The 20310-nt window shown below is 36.1% G+C and overlaps 1 protein-coding gene across 2 annotated transcripts in view; it reads right to left on the reverse strand.

Moving 5' to 3' along the window:
* RPGRIP1L (RPGRIP1 like) overlaps positions 1-20310 on the reverse strand; it is a 99382-nt gene that overhangs the window by 12794 nt on the left and 66278 nt on the right. For both annotated transcript variants that reach the window (XM_067719381.1, XM_067719383.1), the window contains one exon: positions 6056-6239. In XM_067719381.1, the coding sequence (XP_067575482.1) occupies positions 6056-6239 (184 nt within the window). The remainder of the gene's footprint in view (positions 1-6055; positions 6240-20310) is intronic.

Genomic DNA, 20310 nt, shown 5'->3' on the forward strand with positions numbered 1-20310 from the left:
CACCTTCTGCTTCATCCAGTTGACCAGCACACTGTATATCCTATTCTCTTGACAAAGATAAAAATAGTGATGGCCACCATTTATTGAGCGATGTTTATTATGTACTATGTACTACACTCAATACTTTCCTTACTGCAATCACATCTGTTAAGAACCATGCTGACCCACATTTTACAGATGATTAAGCAGACCCAGAGAAGGTAAGTAATTTGCCTCAGGTTACCTAGTTAGAAAGTGGTGGAGCTAGAATTTGAATCCAGGGAGGTCTGCCCCATGGCCTGCCTTCTTAACCTCCATGCTATACCTTCTCCTTCTTCCACATGAAGCCAGAGCTCTTCCTGCTGTTTAAACTGCAACCATGTTGTTAGCACAGACTGGGATGTGAGAGAGAATTCCATTGCTGTATCAAGAGAGGCCATCTCGCCCTCCTTTCACTCTTTCTTAAAGGGATATTGCTTTAGATATTTACATCTGGTCCAGGTGTGTTAACCAGTTCTCTTGACTAAACACTTTCAAAAATTCCTTTTCCACAAATAATAAACGCTGGAGAGGGTGTGGAGAAAAAAGAGCCCTCCTATACTGTTGATGGGAATGGAAAATGGTACAGCCACTATGGAGAACAGTATGGAGATTCCTTAAAAAACTAAAAATAGAGTTACCATATGATCTTGCAATCCCACTCCTGGGCATATATCCAGAGAAAACTATAATTCGAAAAGATACATGCACCCCAATGTTTATTGCAGCACTATTCACAATACCCAAGACATGGAAGCAACCTAAATGTCCATCAACAGATGAATGGGTAAAGAAGGTGTGGTACATATATACAATGGAATATTACTCAGCCATTAAAAAGAGTGAAATAATGCTATTTGCAGCAACATAGACGGACCTAGAGATTATCATACTAAGTGAAGTAAGCCAGATAAAGACAAATATCATATGATATCGCTCACATGTGAAATCAAAAAAAAAAACAAGATCAAAATGAACTTATTTACAGAACAAACAGACCCACAGACATGGAAAACAAACTTATGGTTACCAAAGGGGAAAAGGTAGGGGGAGGGATAAATTAGGAGTTTGGGATTAACAGATACACACCACTATATATAAAATAGATAAACAACAGGGACCTACTGTATAGCATAGGGGACTATACATAGGGGATATTTTGTAATAAGCTATAGGGGAAAAGAATCTGAAAAAGATATCTGTCTATCTATCTATCTATCTATCTATCTATCTATCTATCTATCTATCTATCTATCTATAACTGAATCACTGTGCTGTACACCTAAAACTAACACAACATTGTAAATCAACTATACTTCAAAAAAAAAAATTCCTTTTCAAAAAAACTCAAGCTACTTACTGATGAGTTTGGTTCTCCAAAAGTGTACCAAGTTAGAACTACACAGCTCTCCTGCTTGCACAAACAAGGCCTAGACTGGGGATCTTAATCTAGCCTAATGGTTCTTAGTCTTTAATGCGCATCAGAATCCCTGGAGGATGTGTTAAAAATGCAGATTACTGAGCTCACCTTCAATTTCTAATTCAGTAGGTCTGGGGTAGGGCCTGAGAATTTGCATTTCTAATATCTTCCCAGCTGCTGCTGCTGCTGGTCAGGATACCATTGAGAACCAACATTTGGGCCCAACACTCCTTTGCCTGATTTTTGAAAAGGATCAGGAACTAGTAAACATTTTTTTTGTGTCAAACATGTGGGAGATAGAGACACTTTGGTTACCTCTAATTAGGTCATGATCCCAAGGACATCCATTTGGTGTTCTGAATTAGATGGTTAAAAAAAAAATCTACAATTTCAAAACTTGAAATTCATGCTTTAAAAAGCAATTCTGGTGATTATGAAATGTATCAGAACTCTCCAAAAGTTAAGCTATCTACCTTTCATTCTCATCAGAAATCACATTTGTTTAGGACTTGCTAGATTTTGACATAAATTTACTGAAAGCATGTGTCTCAAACAAGATACAAACCAGTAGTCCAAATACTTGAGTTGATCTTGAATTGTCTACCATTAAAAACACATCCCTCACTTCTGCAGGCTGGAGAAATCCTTATTTTCTTTATCAATGTCATTTGGCAGAAGCAGATGGTTTAATTATATAAAGGGTTGATAACCTTGAAGATAACTTTTGTGTTGAAGTGTTATCATCCCCCCAGTCCTTACCTTTGCCAAGTTTTTCCTCCCATTAGTAACAAAATCTAAAGTTCTGCATCCTTTTCATCTTCTGCATTAAACTTTAATTGTTCCAACAGATAGACCATTCAATGCTCAGAGACTAAAGGCCTAGATCTGTATAAGTCTCATAAAAACTCTGGACGATTTCATTAATCTTTTTTCTTCCCACTGTCAACTCCCTAGAAGACTTTATTCAGCCCAGACAACATTCTGTAGACCTACCATTAATCTTATTCTTTTCCAAACTATTTTCTTGCTTTCTCAGCGTTCTCCAAGCAAATTTTTCAAGCCCAATAAAATACAAATGTTTTGTTCTTGCTACCAGTGTCTAGCAAGTTAATTCAACGTTGATTCTTTTCTTTTTTCTTCTACTATTCGTAGCCCTAAAAAGATATATATTTCGTGTATGTGAAACTGGTATTAACACCTCTTAATAAAGAGACTGAATCAGGCTATGAATAATCCTGGGGATCACCAGTCTAAACCTCTCATTTTATGTACCTAATTTAGGCCTCAGTATACAAATCCCTTTTGAATAGATTCAAGTCATAATGCAGGGTAAAAATCATTGCAAGGTCTGGTTAACCTCTCGCCTGGTATGGTGTTCAAATAGAAGCCAGCATGTACTAACTGTCCTTTAAATTTTCTGTCTCAATGAAAACGTCAGTTTGGAAATAAAACTACTTTCATTAACATTTAATAAGATTTGGAAGATGTAAGCCTACATTTACATTGACCTTTTATATCAAATAACAAGTGAATGGTTAATCATTACAATAATTAGATGAGTGAGATAGTTACTTATTAACCAAAGATTCAAGGAGATTCTCCTGCAATGAAGGAGATGCAAACATAGTAATTTAAAAATAAACACTTTCAGTATGTCCTACTTAAGTGAAAAATAAACCTTCTCCAAGGTTAATGTTATTTCTCAAATTTGCTGATGACCTAGGACTTCATTTTTTCAGATACAGTAGATATAAAACAGCATTAATTTGCTTCTAAGCACAAAGTACATTCCTCTCCCTTCCCATCAGATAAATATCCTTAAAATTCTTTTCAGTTAACCTTGAAAATTCTATATAGTCAAATCTCAATAGGTAGGAATAGAAGCTGCAGAAAGGTACAGTAAACACTTCTAATGAATTAAATTCTAATAGATTACTAGTTTTCTTGTTGATATCAAATGACTAATTCATTAGAAACATAAGCAACTCTTAAAATACCATTTAGATAGTAGGGTATCTTGCAGTAAAAGGAAAACATTTAAAACAACCAAATCAATGCCAACCAACCAACCAATAAACCAACAAAAAGCCTCAAACAGACCTAGGTCACCATGTGAGAATGTACAAAATTCAGGATACTTGAGCATGTATCACAGGTTTCATCCAAAGAATGATTTGCATTGCTCCTTAAGCAAATGGAAACCTGTGTTCTGCTGCATGGCCAAGTGTCTCAATGTACAACCAATTTCTAAAAAACAATTTTGTTGTCAGTCCAACCAAACAGTCTACTGCTGCCCTTTACAACGAATAATACAAAAACCAGAAGGGCTTGTCTCTTTTCTTGGGTGGTACCTTCGTTAAAATTAGTTGACTAGGGACTTCCCTGGTGTTGCAGTGGTAAAGAATCCGCCTTCCAATGCAGGGGACGTGGGTTCAATCCCTGGTCAGGGAACTAAGGTCCCACATGCCATGGGGCAACTAAGCCCACACTGAACAACTACTGAGCTCGCACGTTTCAACGAGAGAGCCTGCATGCTGCAAACTACAGAGCCCATGTGCTCTGGAGCCCATGCACCACAACTAGAGAGGGAAAACCCGCACGCCACAACTAGAGAGAAGCCTGTGTGCTGCAAGGAAAGATCCCACGTGCTGCAACTAAGACCTGACGCAGCCAAAAAAAGAAAAAAAAAGAAGAAATAATAATTTAAAAAATTTGAGGAATATTTTTAAAAAAATTAGTTGACTAAAGAGTTTTTTCATTACTAATAATATCGTAATTATGGCTTACTTTTCTGATACTTTGCAGTTAAAAGCTCTCTAGGAAGCTTGAGAAAATATTTTTGGAAATGTTCTATTAGATCAAGTCAATGATAGGAAGGAGAAATCAGATTCTTGTCCTGACCACGTTATTTATTTCCCATGTGACTTCTCAACCCACCTGTTATCACAGAATTATAGAATCTGAGCTGGAAGGGTTCTTAGCACCTTATTCAACAGATAAGACAGGGAATCACGAAATTGAAACACGTTGCCCAAGTTCTCGTAACTAGTAAGAACTGTAGATACGAGGAAGACTAGACCAGATCTCTGGATACTCATGATTACTATTTCAAGCAATGAGCATGTTTCTAAAAATGCCAACTGCAAAACAAACAAACAAACCATGAGCATTTGTAATCCTAGTGGTACAATAGAATGATTATACATGTTGATTAAAATGAAATTTATAGGGCTTCCCTGGTGGCGCAGTGGTTGAGAGTCCGCCTGTCGATATAGGGGACAGGGGTTCGTGCCCCGGTCCGGGAAGATCCCACATGCCGCGGAGCAGCTGGGCCCGTGAGCCATGGCCACTGAGCCTGCGCGTCCGGAGCCTGTGCTCCGCAATGGGAGAGGCCACAGCAGTGAGAGGCCCGTGTACCGCAAAAAAAAAAAAAAAAAAAAAGAAAAAAAAAGAAATTTATAAAACTGGTGAGAAAAAAATATTGGTGTTCAACTAGCATGAGATGGCCTGTTTTGCTAAAGATAATGCAACACTCCATCTTTCTGGTTTGTTTTCATATAGGGTTTTTGAAGAGCTTAATAAGCACTTTTAACTTAGGGTCATGGCAGCTTGATATGATCTTTTTACTCCCCTCTAATTATACGCTGATATATACTGTCCTTAAAAACGTCTTAAAGTTGGTTGATCTAAGAATTTACAGGGTGCCTACTGGGTCTATACTGGTCTAGCAGACTTTCATATCAACTAGCTGATAGGTAAAGCCCTAAAAGAGAACACCTGCCTACTGCTATGAAGGGATGTGTGGGCTAAAAAATGAAAAAGTATTTTAAGAACTTATATCACTCAATTAAAATCCTGAGCATCTAGACACTGGGAGAGATATACATGTATATTGTAAAAACATCTATGTGATGACATTGAGCAGAAATGCAGAAATAATTAGGCCATTAAATTGTTAGAATCATATGATAAAGAAACTAGTAGTTTTATTCTCCTTGAAATATCATATTTTTCGATTAAATTCAATTGTAGACACAGGTGGCATTTTTCTATGATATAGCAGGAACATCTAGAAACATTGTTTTCCCACTGTTTTCGTTTTCTTTTAACTGTAGCATTACAGCTGTCCCTCAGTATCAGAGGGGGATTGGTTACAGGACCCTCGCAGATATCAAAATCTGAGGGTGCTCAAGCCCCTTATATAAAATGGTGTAGTATTTGCATATATAACCTGTGCACATCCTCCTGTATTTTTTAAATCATCTCGGATTACTTATAAAACTTAATATCATATAAATAGATGTAAATACTATGCAAATAGTTACTGATGCATGGCAAATGTAAGTTTTGCTTCTTGGAATTTTCTGGAATTTTTTTCCCCAAGTATTTTCCAACGTATTTTAGTTGAATCTGAAGATGTGGAACCATGGATACAGAGGGCCAACTGTACCTTAAATTTAATTTCTTAATCCTTATGCTACAGGTTTGACTTTTATTAATCTATTCTGACAACACTTCCATGATTTTATGTGAACATTAGAGAAATGTAATTTTTCCCTGTTCCTTTGGCTTCCTTCCTTCATAGACAAAAGTTTATACTATAAATACCATACCTACCATTGCTATAGTTATAGTAGACCCACTGCCCACTCTTGGGTTTTGGAAGTGACACAGGTGTCTCTTCAGCAGGAAGACTGTAGAATCGGCACTCAATGAATAGTCGCTGGATAGTATCATCTGCAGTTACTGGAGAATCATTAAGGCTTAGAGCTATGATCTCAATCCGAATTTTTTCTGATGGCTGTTTAAAGAGCAAAAACAAAAAAAGATACAGAACAAATAAAACGAACAAAAAATCCTTCACTCTTTTCCACTATCAATTTTAAATAAAACATAAAGGCAGTGGCCTTCACTGATTTCTTTTTTGGAAGGTATTGTACCCTACTGTCTAGTTACACATGATAGATTATTCACGACAGAGAGAGGGAGAATGAGCTTCTAATGCCCCAGGGTTTGAAGTTAACAGTGTCATGGCAATAGTCTCCTGATTTACATTTGCGGCTATAAATACCCCACTAGTAGTCCATCAGGAATGAAGATTATGAGATCTTCATCTCCGATTACTTTCAGAATGACATGTATCAGTTGGCCTTGTTTCAAACTATGTAATGAAATACATGTTTGTCACTGCTTTTATTTACTCTACGGTACCTGAGAAAGTTTTGGTTATTCAGAGATCAAAGCCTGTTGAATACTGTATAGCTACTATGCTAACATAAGTAGCTACGCGAATCCATATTAACTAGGGCTACAGTTCATTCACTTATATATTCTGCCATAACATATTTCATTCAATAAGTAGTAAGTTTTCAAACAAAAGAAAGAAAATTTTTATCGAATTTAACCCATTTTCTTGTAATCTATTTTTATCTCATTTTTACAGAATTAACTAAAAATATGTATTTGTGTAATTTTCATCTCAATCCTTATTTAATAGATTTTGGTGTCACAAACATTATATGAGAGTCACATATGTTTCCTTGAGTAATAATTTAAAACAAATGATAGACTATGACTTAAAAATTAGATCACACTAAGATAATTCCTCGGTTAAATGTTTACATTTGATTTTACATGTTTACAATTTAAAATTTGTTCTTTATTCCCCCTTACTAAATCTCTCTTTATTAAATTCAGAGGCATCCTACTATAAATTATATAACTTAAAATAATAATTAAAAATCCTGATACTAAGACCTGCTTATATAACCAACTTTTAGGAATTCATTGTCAGATGTAAATCAGTATGTAAATGCACCATAGTGATTACTATTTTGATATTTCAAAGTATATAATATAATTAATCAAATTGAAAAGCATAGGTACCCTATTGTAAAAATATTCCCATAAAGAACAATTTCCATTGCTGGCAAACCCCCTCAATATTTGATGAAGTAATTTTACCCCCTTCTTTCAAAAGACATTTTCTTTTATTATGTATTCTAAGACACTTTAACTAAAAACCTAAATCTGAATATTTCAATAAGGTTATTTTATTATTCAGTAGATTCATGGAAATTTTACTAGGATGACAGAGAAAATTCCACACCATTCTGTCTCCACTAATACAGGTACAAGGCTGCAGCTGGCAATATTACTAGGATTAGCATAGTATGATGAAATATTTAAAGGAAAATTTTTTCTAAAACCTAATAAATCAAATAACTGCCAAATGTCATTAAAGTGATGGTCTTTGACTTGAATATGCTTTTCATATTCAAATTTGAAAAGAAAGAGATGAAAGCCTGGAAAGGTTACTCGGTTTCAACTAATAACCTCAAGCCCTCTCCGTTCACGTGCATAAAAAATGAAGTTGGCTCTATTGTCTAATCTCACTTCAGAAAAGCCCTTCTCTGCTTGCCGAAGACTAACATGGTAAAGAAAGTATTTTAAATGATATTATTTTGCCTTAAAATGTATTGTGGTTGTCAAAATAGCACGCACACACATATTTTATAATTCTGGCTCAACTGCAGCACAGTGCATAATTAAGTCTTTTACATAACTTGTAATTTGACAAACTTAGAATTGTTATGACAATAGCATAAAACATTCCTGCTTCTGCACAAAAGAATCATTTTTAGAAAATAGCTATAAAAAGGCAAAAGAGGTATACATGGTTATTTCTACATTGTGAGGAGAGGAATTTAAAATTTATCACAGAACCCAATGAAGAGACAAATTAACTTTTAAATAGCAGGGGAACAAAATTTATTTAAGTGGTTTTTAAATTAATAATATATTAACTGTACAATCCCCATATGAAAACTTGCGTTACTGTAAGAACGAACTTGGGCTGTCAAATAAGCCTACGTACAAAATAGAATTCTAAATAAATGTAGATACTTGGATCACAGTCAGACAAACAAAATACCGAAACCAAGTAAAGCAAAAGAAAACCCACTGTACGAACCAAAAAAGAAAAAAAAAAGCTTTAAAATTATTTTTAGGATGTCTATCTTCTTTCTGGTCTAGATTTTTTTTTTCTTTTTTTTCTGTTATTCCCCCCACCCTGACCCAGCCTCATTACCTCTAGCATGTCCTTTTTAATTCCCTAACTTAACTGACAGAGTTATTAGTTATCATTTCTTTGTTCCTTTGATACTACATGAATCAAGCTAAAATAAATCCAAAAAGTGATAAGTTCCAAACAGTATCTATCTAGGGAAGCACACCCTGAATAAACAATTTCTAAACATTATAAATTTTGGCTAATTGGGCTAGCCAACTTATTTTTCAACGCTGGAACAATTCTGGTTGTTCTCATGGCTCTGTGAATCAAAAGTTCAACTAGATTATATACGAAGATTTTCAAGATTAAGAAGCACATCAACTGACTAGCAGACAACTCCAACTTACTGTCAGAAATGAACTCATGATCTCTTCTCTCCCCCAGTCTCATTCATCCTCTAGATATTTGTTATCTCAGGTGATGACATCACCATCCACCTGGTCACCCAGAACCAGGAGACCCTGGAGCCATTCTTGCAAATCTCCATTTTCACATCCACCATATCCTATAGATCACTCATTCCTGTTCACTTTACTTCCTAAATATTTCAATGTTTCACTGAGCTACAGAAAGCTTAAGATATTTCAACACTGTGTCAGCTACTGGAGATATAAACACAAAACAAGATGCGTTTTTTTTCTTTTTTTCTCATTTTTATCTCTAGAGAAACTCCTTCTTTATGTTCTCACATGATCTGAGGAAGGAACTAATTCAACAGTTTCCTAGTATTACAAAGTAGTTTTATAGAGTAAGAAGGGAGAAATCAGAAGGAATCATAAAAAATAACTGGTTGGCAGAACTGTAAGCAGACAGGTGGGTGGTACGAGGCTCTAAGTTCAGTTATAGAGGGACTATTATCCTGCTTATTGCATCACTGGTGTGATTATGCAGTACACACTCAAAAAAAAAAAAAAAAAAAAGGCTCCATTCTCATGGCTGTAAGAGAGGTGAGGCACTCCTGTCTGTCTACTTGCTTGCCTGCAGCCTCAACTCTTCTTCTGGTGGCAGAGTTCTTTCCCTAAAAACAAATCAGGTATCACATTTCTGCTTGAAAACCTATTACCCTACACTCTCGCCATTTCCCCAGACCTGTGGTGTACTGTTAATATTGCTGAGCTTTTGCATCTGAAATCTTCTCTATCAGACAAAATTCCACTTATTTGAGGCCCTGGGCATGCATGTACTCCTTTTATGAGTGCATTACTGATTTCCAAGACTGAGTTGCTTCCTCTTCTGGGCCCTCACTGCACTTTTTAGTCACATTGTATTGCACGGATTTGTTTACATATGTGCCTCTCTCTGTAGACTGTGAGTTCCTGGAGGCCAGGACCATAACTTATTCATCTTTTGCTATTTAACATCCTCTCTAGGATCTGGCTCTCAATAAATACTTAATGATATAGAGTCAAGGGACGCTGAATGTCCTCTATCTATTCAGAATATCTTTTATATATTGCCAGAAATATGTGAGGCTGCAATTATTAGTGTTTTCACCTTTAACAAATATTGATTGTATCTACTACGTTTTGGGAAGTTGGTGATTATTAACTGTTGAAAAATGTATAGAAATCTTGCCATTCTAGATTTTAATTAAATAATACTATTACAAACACCGATCAATTTTGTAGAATCTAGGGGTAGGGTATTGTTGTGAGCTCAAGTTCTCTGTATGTTTGAAAATTTTCATAATAAAATACTGAAAAAATTTCAATTAGGAGAACTGGAAGGGGTAACAATATACTGTTTCAAATGACAGCGACTGAAACATAGCCTTTTAGACGGATGCAGAATAATGTCTGTTCAGAATTACTAGAGGAATACAACTGGTCATACCTCTGTATTACACCCTGCTCATACATAGGTTAGCCAGCCAGGACAGGCTTTGGGCTTTTCTTGTTTTGTTTCTTTTCTATGCGTGTGAACATGTTACTAGGTGTGATGCTACTTCTCAGTACTGTTTGTGTCCTCTTCGCCAGTTATCCTATTAGCTTCCCTAGTTAGCAAGATGTCAGCATCAACATATAAAAAGAGCATTTAAAATTTCTGATTGTGGTGAACAGCAGTAACAGAAATCACTCAAATAAGAACTGTGTGCAACTTCTTTTTAGTTGTCTGTATAGATGGACACTATACTTTATGTGATTGAATGATCTAGAAATGTGATGACAGCTTGTATTACTCTCAGAGAAAAAAAACATTAAGAGTTCTCATGATTTTGGCTCAGTTCCACTACTGCTTCCTGACTGATGTTATAATTCACATTTTAGGCCATATTTCTCTATAGTATTTACTTGGGCTTTTATTGGCATGCTTAAATTTTTTATGTTGTACTTCAGAAGATCATGCTGAATTCTTCCTCTGGTTTCAACCATCACAGCAGCCACAATGGGGTTGGACTGTTAGGCTTCTAAAAACTAATTCAACTTGACAGCCCTTAAACACAGTATTGCTTAACTGAGAATAGCCTCTGATAAAGGTTTGGAACTTGCTTCAGTCAGTTAGATTTAAATCTCACTATGGTGAGATTGCATGTGAGTTTTATTTCATTCTTAATTCTACAGTGAATAAGCATTTCTTTAACTTTTTAAACTATAAAGAAAATAATTTGGCATATTCAAGTACTCAACATCTTAAACAGATGTTACCTTTTTGCTGTATCTGATTTAAATCTTTTTGCTGTTACTGTGGAAGAAATAAAATATTTCGGATACAGGGAAAAGCGCCCCCTCCCAATTCCTTTCCCCTTCTTCCTCATTTCCCCCAGAGGTAACCACTATCCTGAAGTTGGTGTGTATCATTCCCAAACAAGCTTTTATATTTTCTACTATGTATGCATATATATATAAACAACATATTATTTTCTGTTTTTAGATTTTATATGAATGGTATCACTGTCTATTAAGCATTCTGCAATTTCTTCACTCAATACTATATTTTTGAGATTTATTCATGGTTATAATTAAAATCTAATTCATTAATATTAACTGTTGTATAGAATTCCATTTATATTGTCTATATAATCTCTAGTCTATTTATTTCTCTATTGATGAACAATTAAGTTGTTTAAAATTTTGTGCTGTTACAAAGGATGTTGCATTGAACACTCTTTTATGTTTTCTTGCGTATGAGAGTGGTTCTCTTGGCATTGCTGGGTGATACGTATGAGAAAGTCAGCTTCGTAGGATTATCAAGTTACTTCCCAAATGGTATATAAGTTTACATGAGTATTATTTTATCAGCATAAAAATACTTTGTATATGTGTATGTGTGTGTGTAAATAAATATAATTAAAGCCTACCTATAGGAGCCAAGGTATGTAGAACCTGGTACTTTACAACAAAACAATAGACACAAAATGGAAATAGAAGGTGATGATCTATGTCTATGCCCCTTAAGAATAAAAGTTTAATTGAAGTGAGCTCTAAGACAAGCTCAAAATAGTTGGTTCAAAAAGTCAAACTGCAGGGGGGCTTCCCTGGTGGCGCAGTGGTTGAGAATCTGCCTGCTAATGCAGGGGACATGGGTTCGAGCCCTGGTCTGGGAGGATCCCACATGCCGCGGAGCTACTAGGCCAGTGAGCCACAACTACTGAGTCTGTGTGTCTGGAGCCTGTGCTCTGCAACAAGAGAGGCCGCGATAGTGAGAGGCCCGCGCACCGCTATGAAGAGTGGCCCCCGCTTGCCACAACTAGAGAAAGCCCTCGCACAGAAACGAAGACCCAACACAGCAAAAAAATAAATTAAAATTAAAAAAAAAAAAAGTCAAACTGGGACTTCCTTGGTGGTGCAGTGGTTAAGAATCCGCCTGCCAATGCAAGGGACATGGGTTCGACCCGGAGTCTGGGAAGATCCCACATGCCACAGAGCAACTAAGCCCATGTGCCACAACTACTGAGCCTGCGCTGTAGAGCCCATGCGCCAAAACTACTGAAGCCCGTGCACCCTAGAGCCTGTGCTCCGCAGCAAGAGAAGCCACCGCAATGAGAAGCCCGTGCATCGCAAAGAAGAGTAGCTCCCGCTCACAGCAACTAGAGAAAGCCCATGCTCAGCAACGAAGACCCAACGCAGCCAAAAATAAATAAATAAAATAAATAAATTTATAAAAAAAAAAAAAGTCCAACTCTCCATTGGTATTGACAGAGCCATACGTGAGTAGGGTAGGCTGCATAACGATTAATGGCGATCCTTACAACTTCTCTTCTTCAGGCTGGGGGCTGGCACAGTCATCTCAAAGACTCGAAATAAGTCCCCTAGACCTCACACTAGGCTCCAAAGCTTCTACTTAGAAGGAATTTGATTGGGAATCAAATCCACTCTTCATACAAGTTTTGACTGAAAAGTTTTTGATTTTTAAAAAAATAATAGCTTTTTGGGAGAAATAAGAGTAAAGAGAAACTTCAACTGTTGAAGTAATAATGTTTTTTCTTTTTCTTTTTACAGAGATTATTCCATTTTAATAGTTTTAATAGTTAAGTATTTATTTATTAAGTGACACCTGAGCAGCTGAGATACAATGACAGCATAAAACAACAAAAATCATACATTGCATGTTGAATACTCTACCATTATAAAATTAACACACAACAATTAATACAGAAGTAGTGATTTAATACATATTTCCGACATACTGCTTACTATTTCTGAGATACTTTAGATCCCTACTTCACTTCCCAAATTGGGAATTAACACACACACACAAATAACGGTAATGTTTTTAACAAACAAAACAAACCTAATCTAGTTTCCATTGGTGACAGTAACCTTTCTTTTCTCATTACGTTCTGTTAAAAGATACTACGTTGAACAAATAATATAAATAGTGAAAACTTCAGTGATGGAGATCAGACTCGTGCTAGGGTTAAGAATGCTTATTTTTAGAACACTGTCTCCCTTATATACCATGTAAATTACTGTATCTGTAATGGTCAGCAAATTACAGAAGTTTGTTACCGCATGTTCTAAAGCGATGACTGGAATATTTTTTCCTGTCCTAATACACCTGAGGGATATGACACATTTTCATCATTAAAAGTGGCTTACTATGGCAGTACTGTGAAGGAAGGAGAGAATTTAAAAAATGACCCTCAATTTCAGGTTATTTTGATATGCTATTCTACTTTCACCATCACTGAGAACAGATGTTATAGAACAGTGGTTCTCAATTTTGGCTGCACATCAGTACCACTGGGGGAGTTTTAAACAAAATTCTGATCTAACTGATCTGAGTGGAGCCTGGGCCCTGGCATTTAGAAATGTTTCCTAGGTGGTTCTAATATGCAGCCATGGTGAGAAGTACTGCCTTTCCCTAAAGCTGTGGTTCTCAAATTTTAGCACACCCCAGAATGACCTGAAAGGCTTGACAAGACACAGATTTCCAGGCTCCAGTCTCAGAGCTTCTGATTCCTTAGGTCTAGTGTGGGGCCCAAGAATTTGCATCTGTCACAAATTCTCAGGAGATGCTGATGCTGCTGGTCTGAGGACCACACTTTGAGAACCACTGCTCTAAACCAGAAAAGATTCACCCTTTATTTGTTGGCCCTTCCTATTTATAGAAAAGCTTCTACAATTCATATTAAACTGTTCTTTAGTTATTATTTAACATTTTAGTACAGAATGAGCTAACGAATTATTTCCTTTTTAGAAGCAATCTATATTCATCACTAAAAATAATCCGACAACATAAATCCTAAAAAGTAAAATATAGAAGTTCCTTGTTTCCACCCATTCTTTAACTCAGGGCTTGGCAAATTTTTTTCTGTAAGGGCTAGACAGCAAATATTTTTCACATTCCAGGCTATATGGTCTCTGTTGCAAGTACTCAACTCTGCTCTCGTACAGTGAAGTGGCCACAGACAATATGTAAATGATGAGTGTGCTGTGCTCCAATAAAACTTTATTTATAAAAATAGGTAGAGGGCTGGATTTGGCACGTGGGCCATAGTTTGCTGACCCTTGCCCTGACCCATGTCCCAGAGATACTCATTGCTAACAGTATTTGGATTATATACTTCCAGACATTTTCTTTGCTTACATAAACCTAAATGTTATATCTGTATGCTCATATAAAAATACATATGTATGGATCCAGCAATCCCACTCCTGGGCATATACCCAGAGAAAACCATAATTCAAAAAGACACATGCACCCCAGTGTTCATTGCAGCACTATTTACAATAGCCAGGTCATGGAAGCAACCTAAATGCCCATCGACAGATGAATGAATAAAGAAGTTGTGGTACATATATACCATGGAATATTACTCAGCCATAAAAAGGAACGAAATTGAGTCATTTGTTGAGACGTGGATGGATCTAGAGACTGTCATACAGAGTGAAGTGAGTCAGAAAGAGAAAAACAAATATTGTATATTAACACATGTATGTGGAACCTAGAAAAATGGTACAGATGAACTGGTTTGCAGGGCAGAAGTTGAGACACAGATGTAGAGAACAAATGTATGGACACCAAGGGGGGAAAACTGTGGTGGGGTGGGGATGGTGGTGTGCTGAATTGGGCGATTGGGATTGACATGTATACACTGATGTGTATAAAACTGATGACTAATAAGAACCTGCAGTATAAACAAACAAACAAAAAAAACAACTAATACTAAACTTTCTTTGGGTTATTTGTATGGAAATATGTTAACATAAATGTTTCAGACATTACATGAAATTTCTAAAAATCTTATATGTTCTGGTATAATGTTATAAGTCATAATTCTAGTTATTACTTTAGAATGTATATCTCAGAAATAACTAAATTTCCTTGTCAATTGCATTATCATGAACTTTCATCAAATTTTTAACTGTGGTCATTTTTAAGTCTTTTGTCATTTACAGACAGTTCTGGGTGTACTCTGTTGCTTTTGCAAAAATGTTCCTATAAAAGGGTTTCATCTTCAAGGAATTCATGGCAAAGACTCTGACAAGTACAGGTTTCTGGTAACTGACTATACTGCTGAACTGAATGAATAAGCATTTTCAGAACTCTAATGGAAAACTGATGAATTCATAGAAGTGCTAACAAAAGATCAAGATGAAAAAAAAATTAATTACATGGGACTGAGTGAACTGATGAGGATGATTATAATTTTTGTGACTTTCTGTTTGAATAAAAAAAATATATATCCCACAAGGACTCAGAGGCAAAAAATATACAAATCAATTATCACTGCAAAGTAAAGGAGCTGTTACAGTGGAGGATTCCTGGACTGAATGTCACTATTATGACACAGTATGAGTGTGTTTCATGTTTGGTAATTGCAATCATTGTTGCTTTTGTTGTGGTCATCCATTTACAATGCTTGGCGTCAGTTTATTTATCTCTTGTAAAAATAAAACACAGTGTGTGTGTGTGAAAAAAAAATACATATGTATGTATGTACAAATATACTATGTATGAACAAATATACCTTTTTGTTTGCTTCTTTTTAAGTGGAATCATCAGTGAGGTATTTCTTATTCATAAATTTGACATGAAGTATGATATGAGGAAACAGTAATTTCTACACATTTTGTGTAAAAATGTTCTGTACAAAAGCACTTAATCTGGAAATGTCTGTATTAGCAAAAACTGATAGAAACCAAAGGGTCCACCAAAAGGTGCTTATTTAAATAAATATGGTACAGCTATACAATGTAATATTATGCATATGCAAAAAAAGAAATAGAGTATACTGCTATGGAAAGATGTCCGTGGTATATTAGTAAGAGATAATTAAGTTACAAAATATAAAAAATAGTTTTAAAGGCAATCAATATCAGGAGAGTAATCCAGCATTTCTGGTCATCTAGCTTAAGCTTCCGTATGTAAAACAGTGGGAGGGGCTTACTCTACCCACTGATAGGATATCATCTTTGATTCTGAAGTGATTTAACAACGTGTAATACATGAGTGCTAAAAGTGGTGAGCTGCTTTATGCATTTTGCTTTTCAAAGCTTTAAAACATATTTTGCTGGACATCATTACTGCGATCACCTGGGAATGCCAGCTCATGTAGTTCAAGAGAACCTGGCATCTGGGTGGAACTGAATTTCAGTCCAATTGAATATGGCAGCTTTTACAAAACTGCTATTAGTAGGAATGGAGAAAGATGTAAATGTGCATTGCACAAAAAAGATCATTACTCTTTAGCCTGTGATCTCCCATTCTCACCTGTGGGCACACTTTAAGAAATCTGTGAGTTGAAGGCAATATATTTAGTTGTAAAAATTGAGAGCTGCATTGCTTAAATGGTAAAATTAGTAATAATGTGAAAGAAGGATTGATAATTCTTTTTTTTTTAATGCTATGGCAGATGCAAACTTTCGGTTTTGATGTCTATTTTGAGGACCTAAAACAAGGCTTTTAATCAATGTATTATACATCAAATTGATACTGTTAACTTCTGATTATTCAAATTAATAAAATATTCATAGAGAAATGTCCAAAGTTTTACATTTCTCAGACCCCCCACCCCCAGTAATTATCATGCCTAGAAGCTTTTTAGTAAAAGCAGCAGTCATCAGGCTGACGGAACCTGACAGGCCAGCAAGGCCCAATTACACTGGTGCTCTGTGGCACTTTGATGTCCTGGAAACGAAGAGAGATAGGGGCAAATTGGGTGGCACATTATGTTAATGACTTGATTTAATCCAGCCACTAAACTTTGTGTAGTCTGTTAAAAAAGATGCTAACATTAATTATGCCACCTTGGAAAGGAAAGGAGGGGACAAGCATTTCATTCTGACAAAGTGAAGCTCATAAATGTTGTAAATGAAATGAAACAAAATGAAGTAATCTATGATTAATTATACATCACAGACATGAAGAAAAGAGGAAGAACCAAGTAATATGTCTGAGTCCTGGGAAATCTGTTAGATTCCTTTTAAGGATCAACATTTCTAAAAAATAACTATGAGCTGTCAGATTCTGTAACATGAAAAAAAGAAACTGAATAATCTTAAATTGCTTACACAGTGTAGTAGATAATTGAAATTCATAGGGTAATTGGCATAAATGATGTTTATCTAGGACACTACTCTCACTCTCAATTTTGTGACATTATAGCTATAGGTAAAGGCAATTTAAAAAATTTCTACAAAGTGGAGGTAACCACAGAGTGGGGTTATTTAATTACTTTTTAACTAGTCCCTGTGCCTCTAATCTATTCTTTACTTTATTGATAGCAGGATCTTTTAAAATGTGATTCAAGAGTGCAAGCTCCACAAGAGCAAGAGACTTATTTCTCTTATTCACTGCTAAATTCCCAGTCCCTAGAATAAGGCTCGGGACAGACAATGCTCACTACCTGTTTAACGAATGACTGATCTTCTTCCTCCTCCCTTAAAAATCCTCATTGGCCGCTCGTAGAACTTCAGGATAGACTTCAACCTCCTCAGATAACACACAGAAGCCTCAATGCTCTGGACATGACTATCTTTTCAGCATATTCTCCTGGGGATCCCCATGTGTGCCATAGGCTTGGCCCATCCTAAAACCGCTCTGATTCTCAGAACAAGCCATGCTCCACATTCTCTCAAATTCTTATGCTTTTGTTTCTTTGGCCTATAATGTCCCCTCCTCTGCTTCCACTAATTCTTAATCATCTTCAAGTCTTGGCTCAAGCTTCACTGACTCTAGGAAGCCATCCTTGATGAGGGTCCCTCATGCTGAGTTAGGCACCCCTCCTGAAGGCTCCCACAGCAGCTGTGCATTCCATTCTCCTAGCGCTGACCACTGCATTGTAATTGTGTTTGCCTTAGATTGTGAATTTTTTGAGGCTAGGGATTGTTTCTTGTATGATACACAGTAGATGCTAATGAATAAAGAATTGCTGTGAGAACTATAAGGAGATATTACATAGCATGTGCTTAGCACATATTAGACACTCAGTAGTGTCTTCCCTTCCAAAGAAAGCTATGTATTCCTGTCCTGAGATTTCTACCTGAAGCAGTTCTTAAAGAGGAGACAAAAGAAGAAACTAATGAGCCACAAGTATTTTTGTGCTTAAAAGTTACTACCAACAATCAGATAAAACGACATCCTGTGTCTCCTGGTATCATGCACTGAAAAGGACACAGCATTGCTCCTGTAGTATTCCTACCAAAACGAATAACCTGAATCACACAAATCCAAATTGAAGGACATTTTACAATATAAATGGCCTGCATTCCTAAAAAATGTCAATGTTATGAAAGACCAACTCAATGGAAGGCTGAGGAACCATTACGCATTAAAGGAGGCTACAGAGGAATGAAAACTAAATGCAATGTGTGATCTGGATTTGATCCTGGACCAGATTAATAACATGCTATAAAGGATAATACTGGGACAACTGGCAAAATTTTAATAAGAACTGTAGATTACAGTATTATTATTCTGAGGTATTTAGGGGTAAAGGGGCATGACCTCTGCAACTATCAAATGATTCATTACAACTATGTATGTAAGAATGTGTGTTTATGATGTATACATACTGCATATAAGCATATATAGGAGAGAGAAGAGAAATGATTAAAAAAAGAGTATGAACAAATGTTAACAACTGATGAATCTGAGTGAAACGTATTCAGGGGTTCTTTGTACTGCTTATAGAATCTGTAAAGAAAAAGGTTCCATGACTCATATCAAACGATTTGCAGAAGTAGCACACAGAAAAACTGGTACAATCACTAGAAAATGCTGTATTTCAACATTATGATGATCTCTTATTTTGTTTCTGTGCTTACAGATTATACTATTTTACTGTATTTGTTATATAATTTAACAAAACCAAATTTCACCTATGAACATAAGATTCTGGTCATTACCTTCTACTAAAAGTAGAATTTTTAAAACCACATGGGAGCTGATTAATGGCTACCAAGGCACAAAGCATTGCTTAAAATAGCCGCTTGCTTTAAACGATATTCACACTTCTGAGACAGCATCTAAAACCATTATAGGAAATCACATTTTGGAATGGTAGTGAAGGCTGTATTAGGCTGTAGCAAAGTAACACAAATTACTTTTCTGGAAGTAATAAGGAAAAAACCCAGTTTACTACAAAGGAAAAATATATGTGTACATTAGAATTAATTGAATATTTTAGAGGAACAGCTCTTTCACTAAACTTCTTGGTTAAATCAAAGTTCTTTACTCTTAGTTAAGAGCACTGTATAACTGCACTGAGATGCTAGCAATGTTGTCAATATATACATGATTCTGTTGAAAGTCTGATATAGGACTTCTCAACCTCAGCACTATTGACATTTTAGGCCAGATAGTTCTTTGTCGTGGGTCCTATGCTTTGCTGCACGTTTAGCAGCAGCCCTGACTTCTAACCACTAGATGCCAGTAGTAGTCCCTCCCAGTGTGACAACCAAAAATGCCTCCAGACGTTGCCAAAACGTCCCTTGGGTGGCAAAACTGCCCCCAGTTGAAAATCACTGGTCTAAGATGACATAATTTAGATAGCATTTCTCCATACTTTGAAAGTTACTCTTAGATGATGAATACAATGTTTAGAAAATAAAATTAACTGTTGCAATGTCTCCCTAGTGTCTCTTGGATAAAATCCAAAACATTTAGTCTTCACCATTGTAACTGAAGTCTTCTATCCCTTTCTACAGAAAGGCTTCTCCAGTTAGTGTATTCTTGACTTCTGAAACATAATGTGCATCCCTGCCTGCAGTGAAAATGCACATGATTTTCTCCCTGCTGCCATATATCCACATCTTTGAGTTGTCACAGTTAAAGCAGGACACTCCTTTCTACTGTGTGACTGGCCACAGCTAAATGGGTCAAAGGAGCACAACTGATAACGATGGACCCAATC

The sequence above is a fragment of the Pseudorca crassidens genome, chromosome 20, assembly GCF_039906515.1.
Source record: "Pseudorca crassidens isolate mPseCra1 chromosome 20, mPseCra1.hap1, whole genome shotgun sequence".
NCBI classification, from domain to species: domain Eukaryota; kingdom Metazoa; phylum Chordata; class Mammalia; order Artiodactyla; family Delphinidae; genus Pseudorca; species Pseudorca crassidens.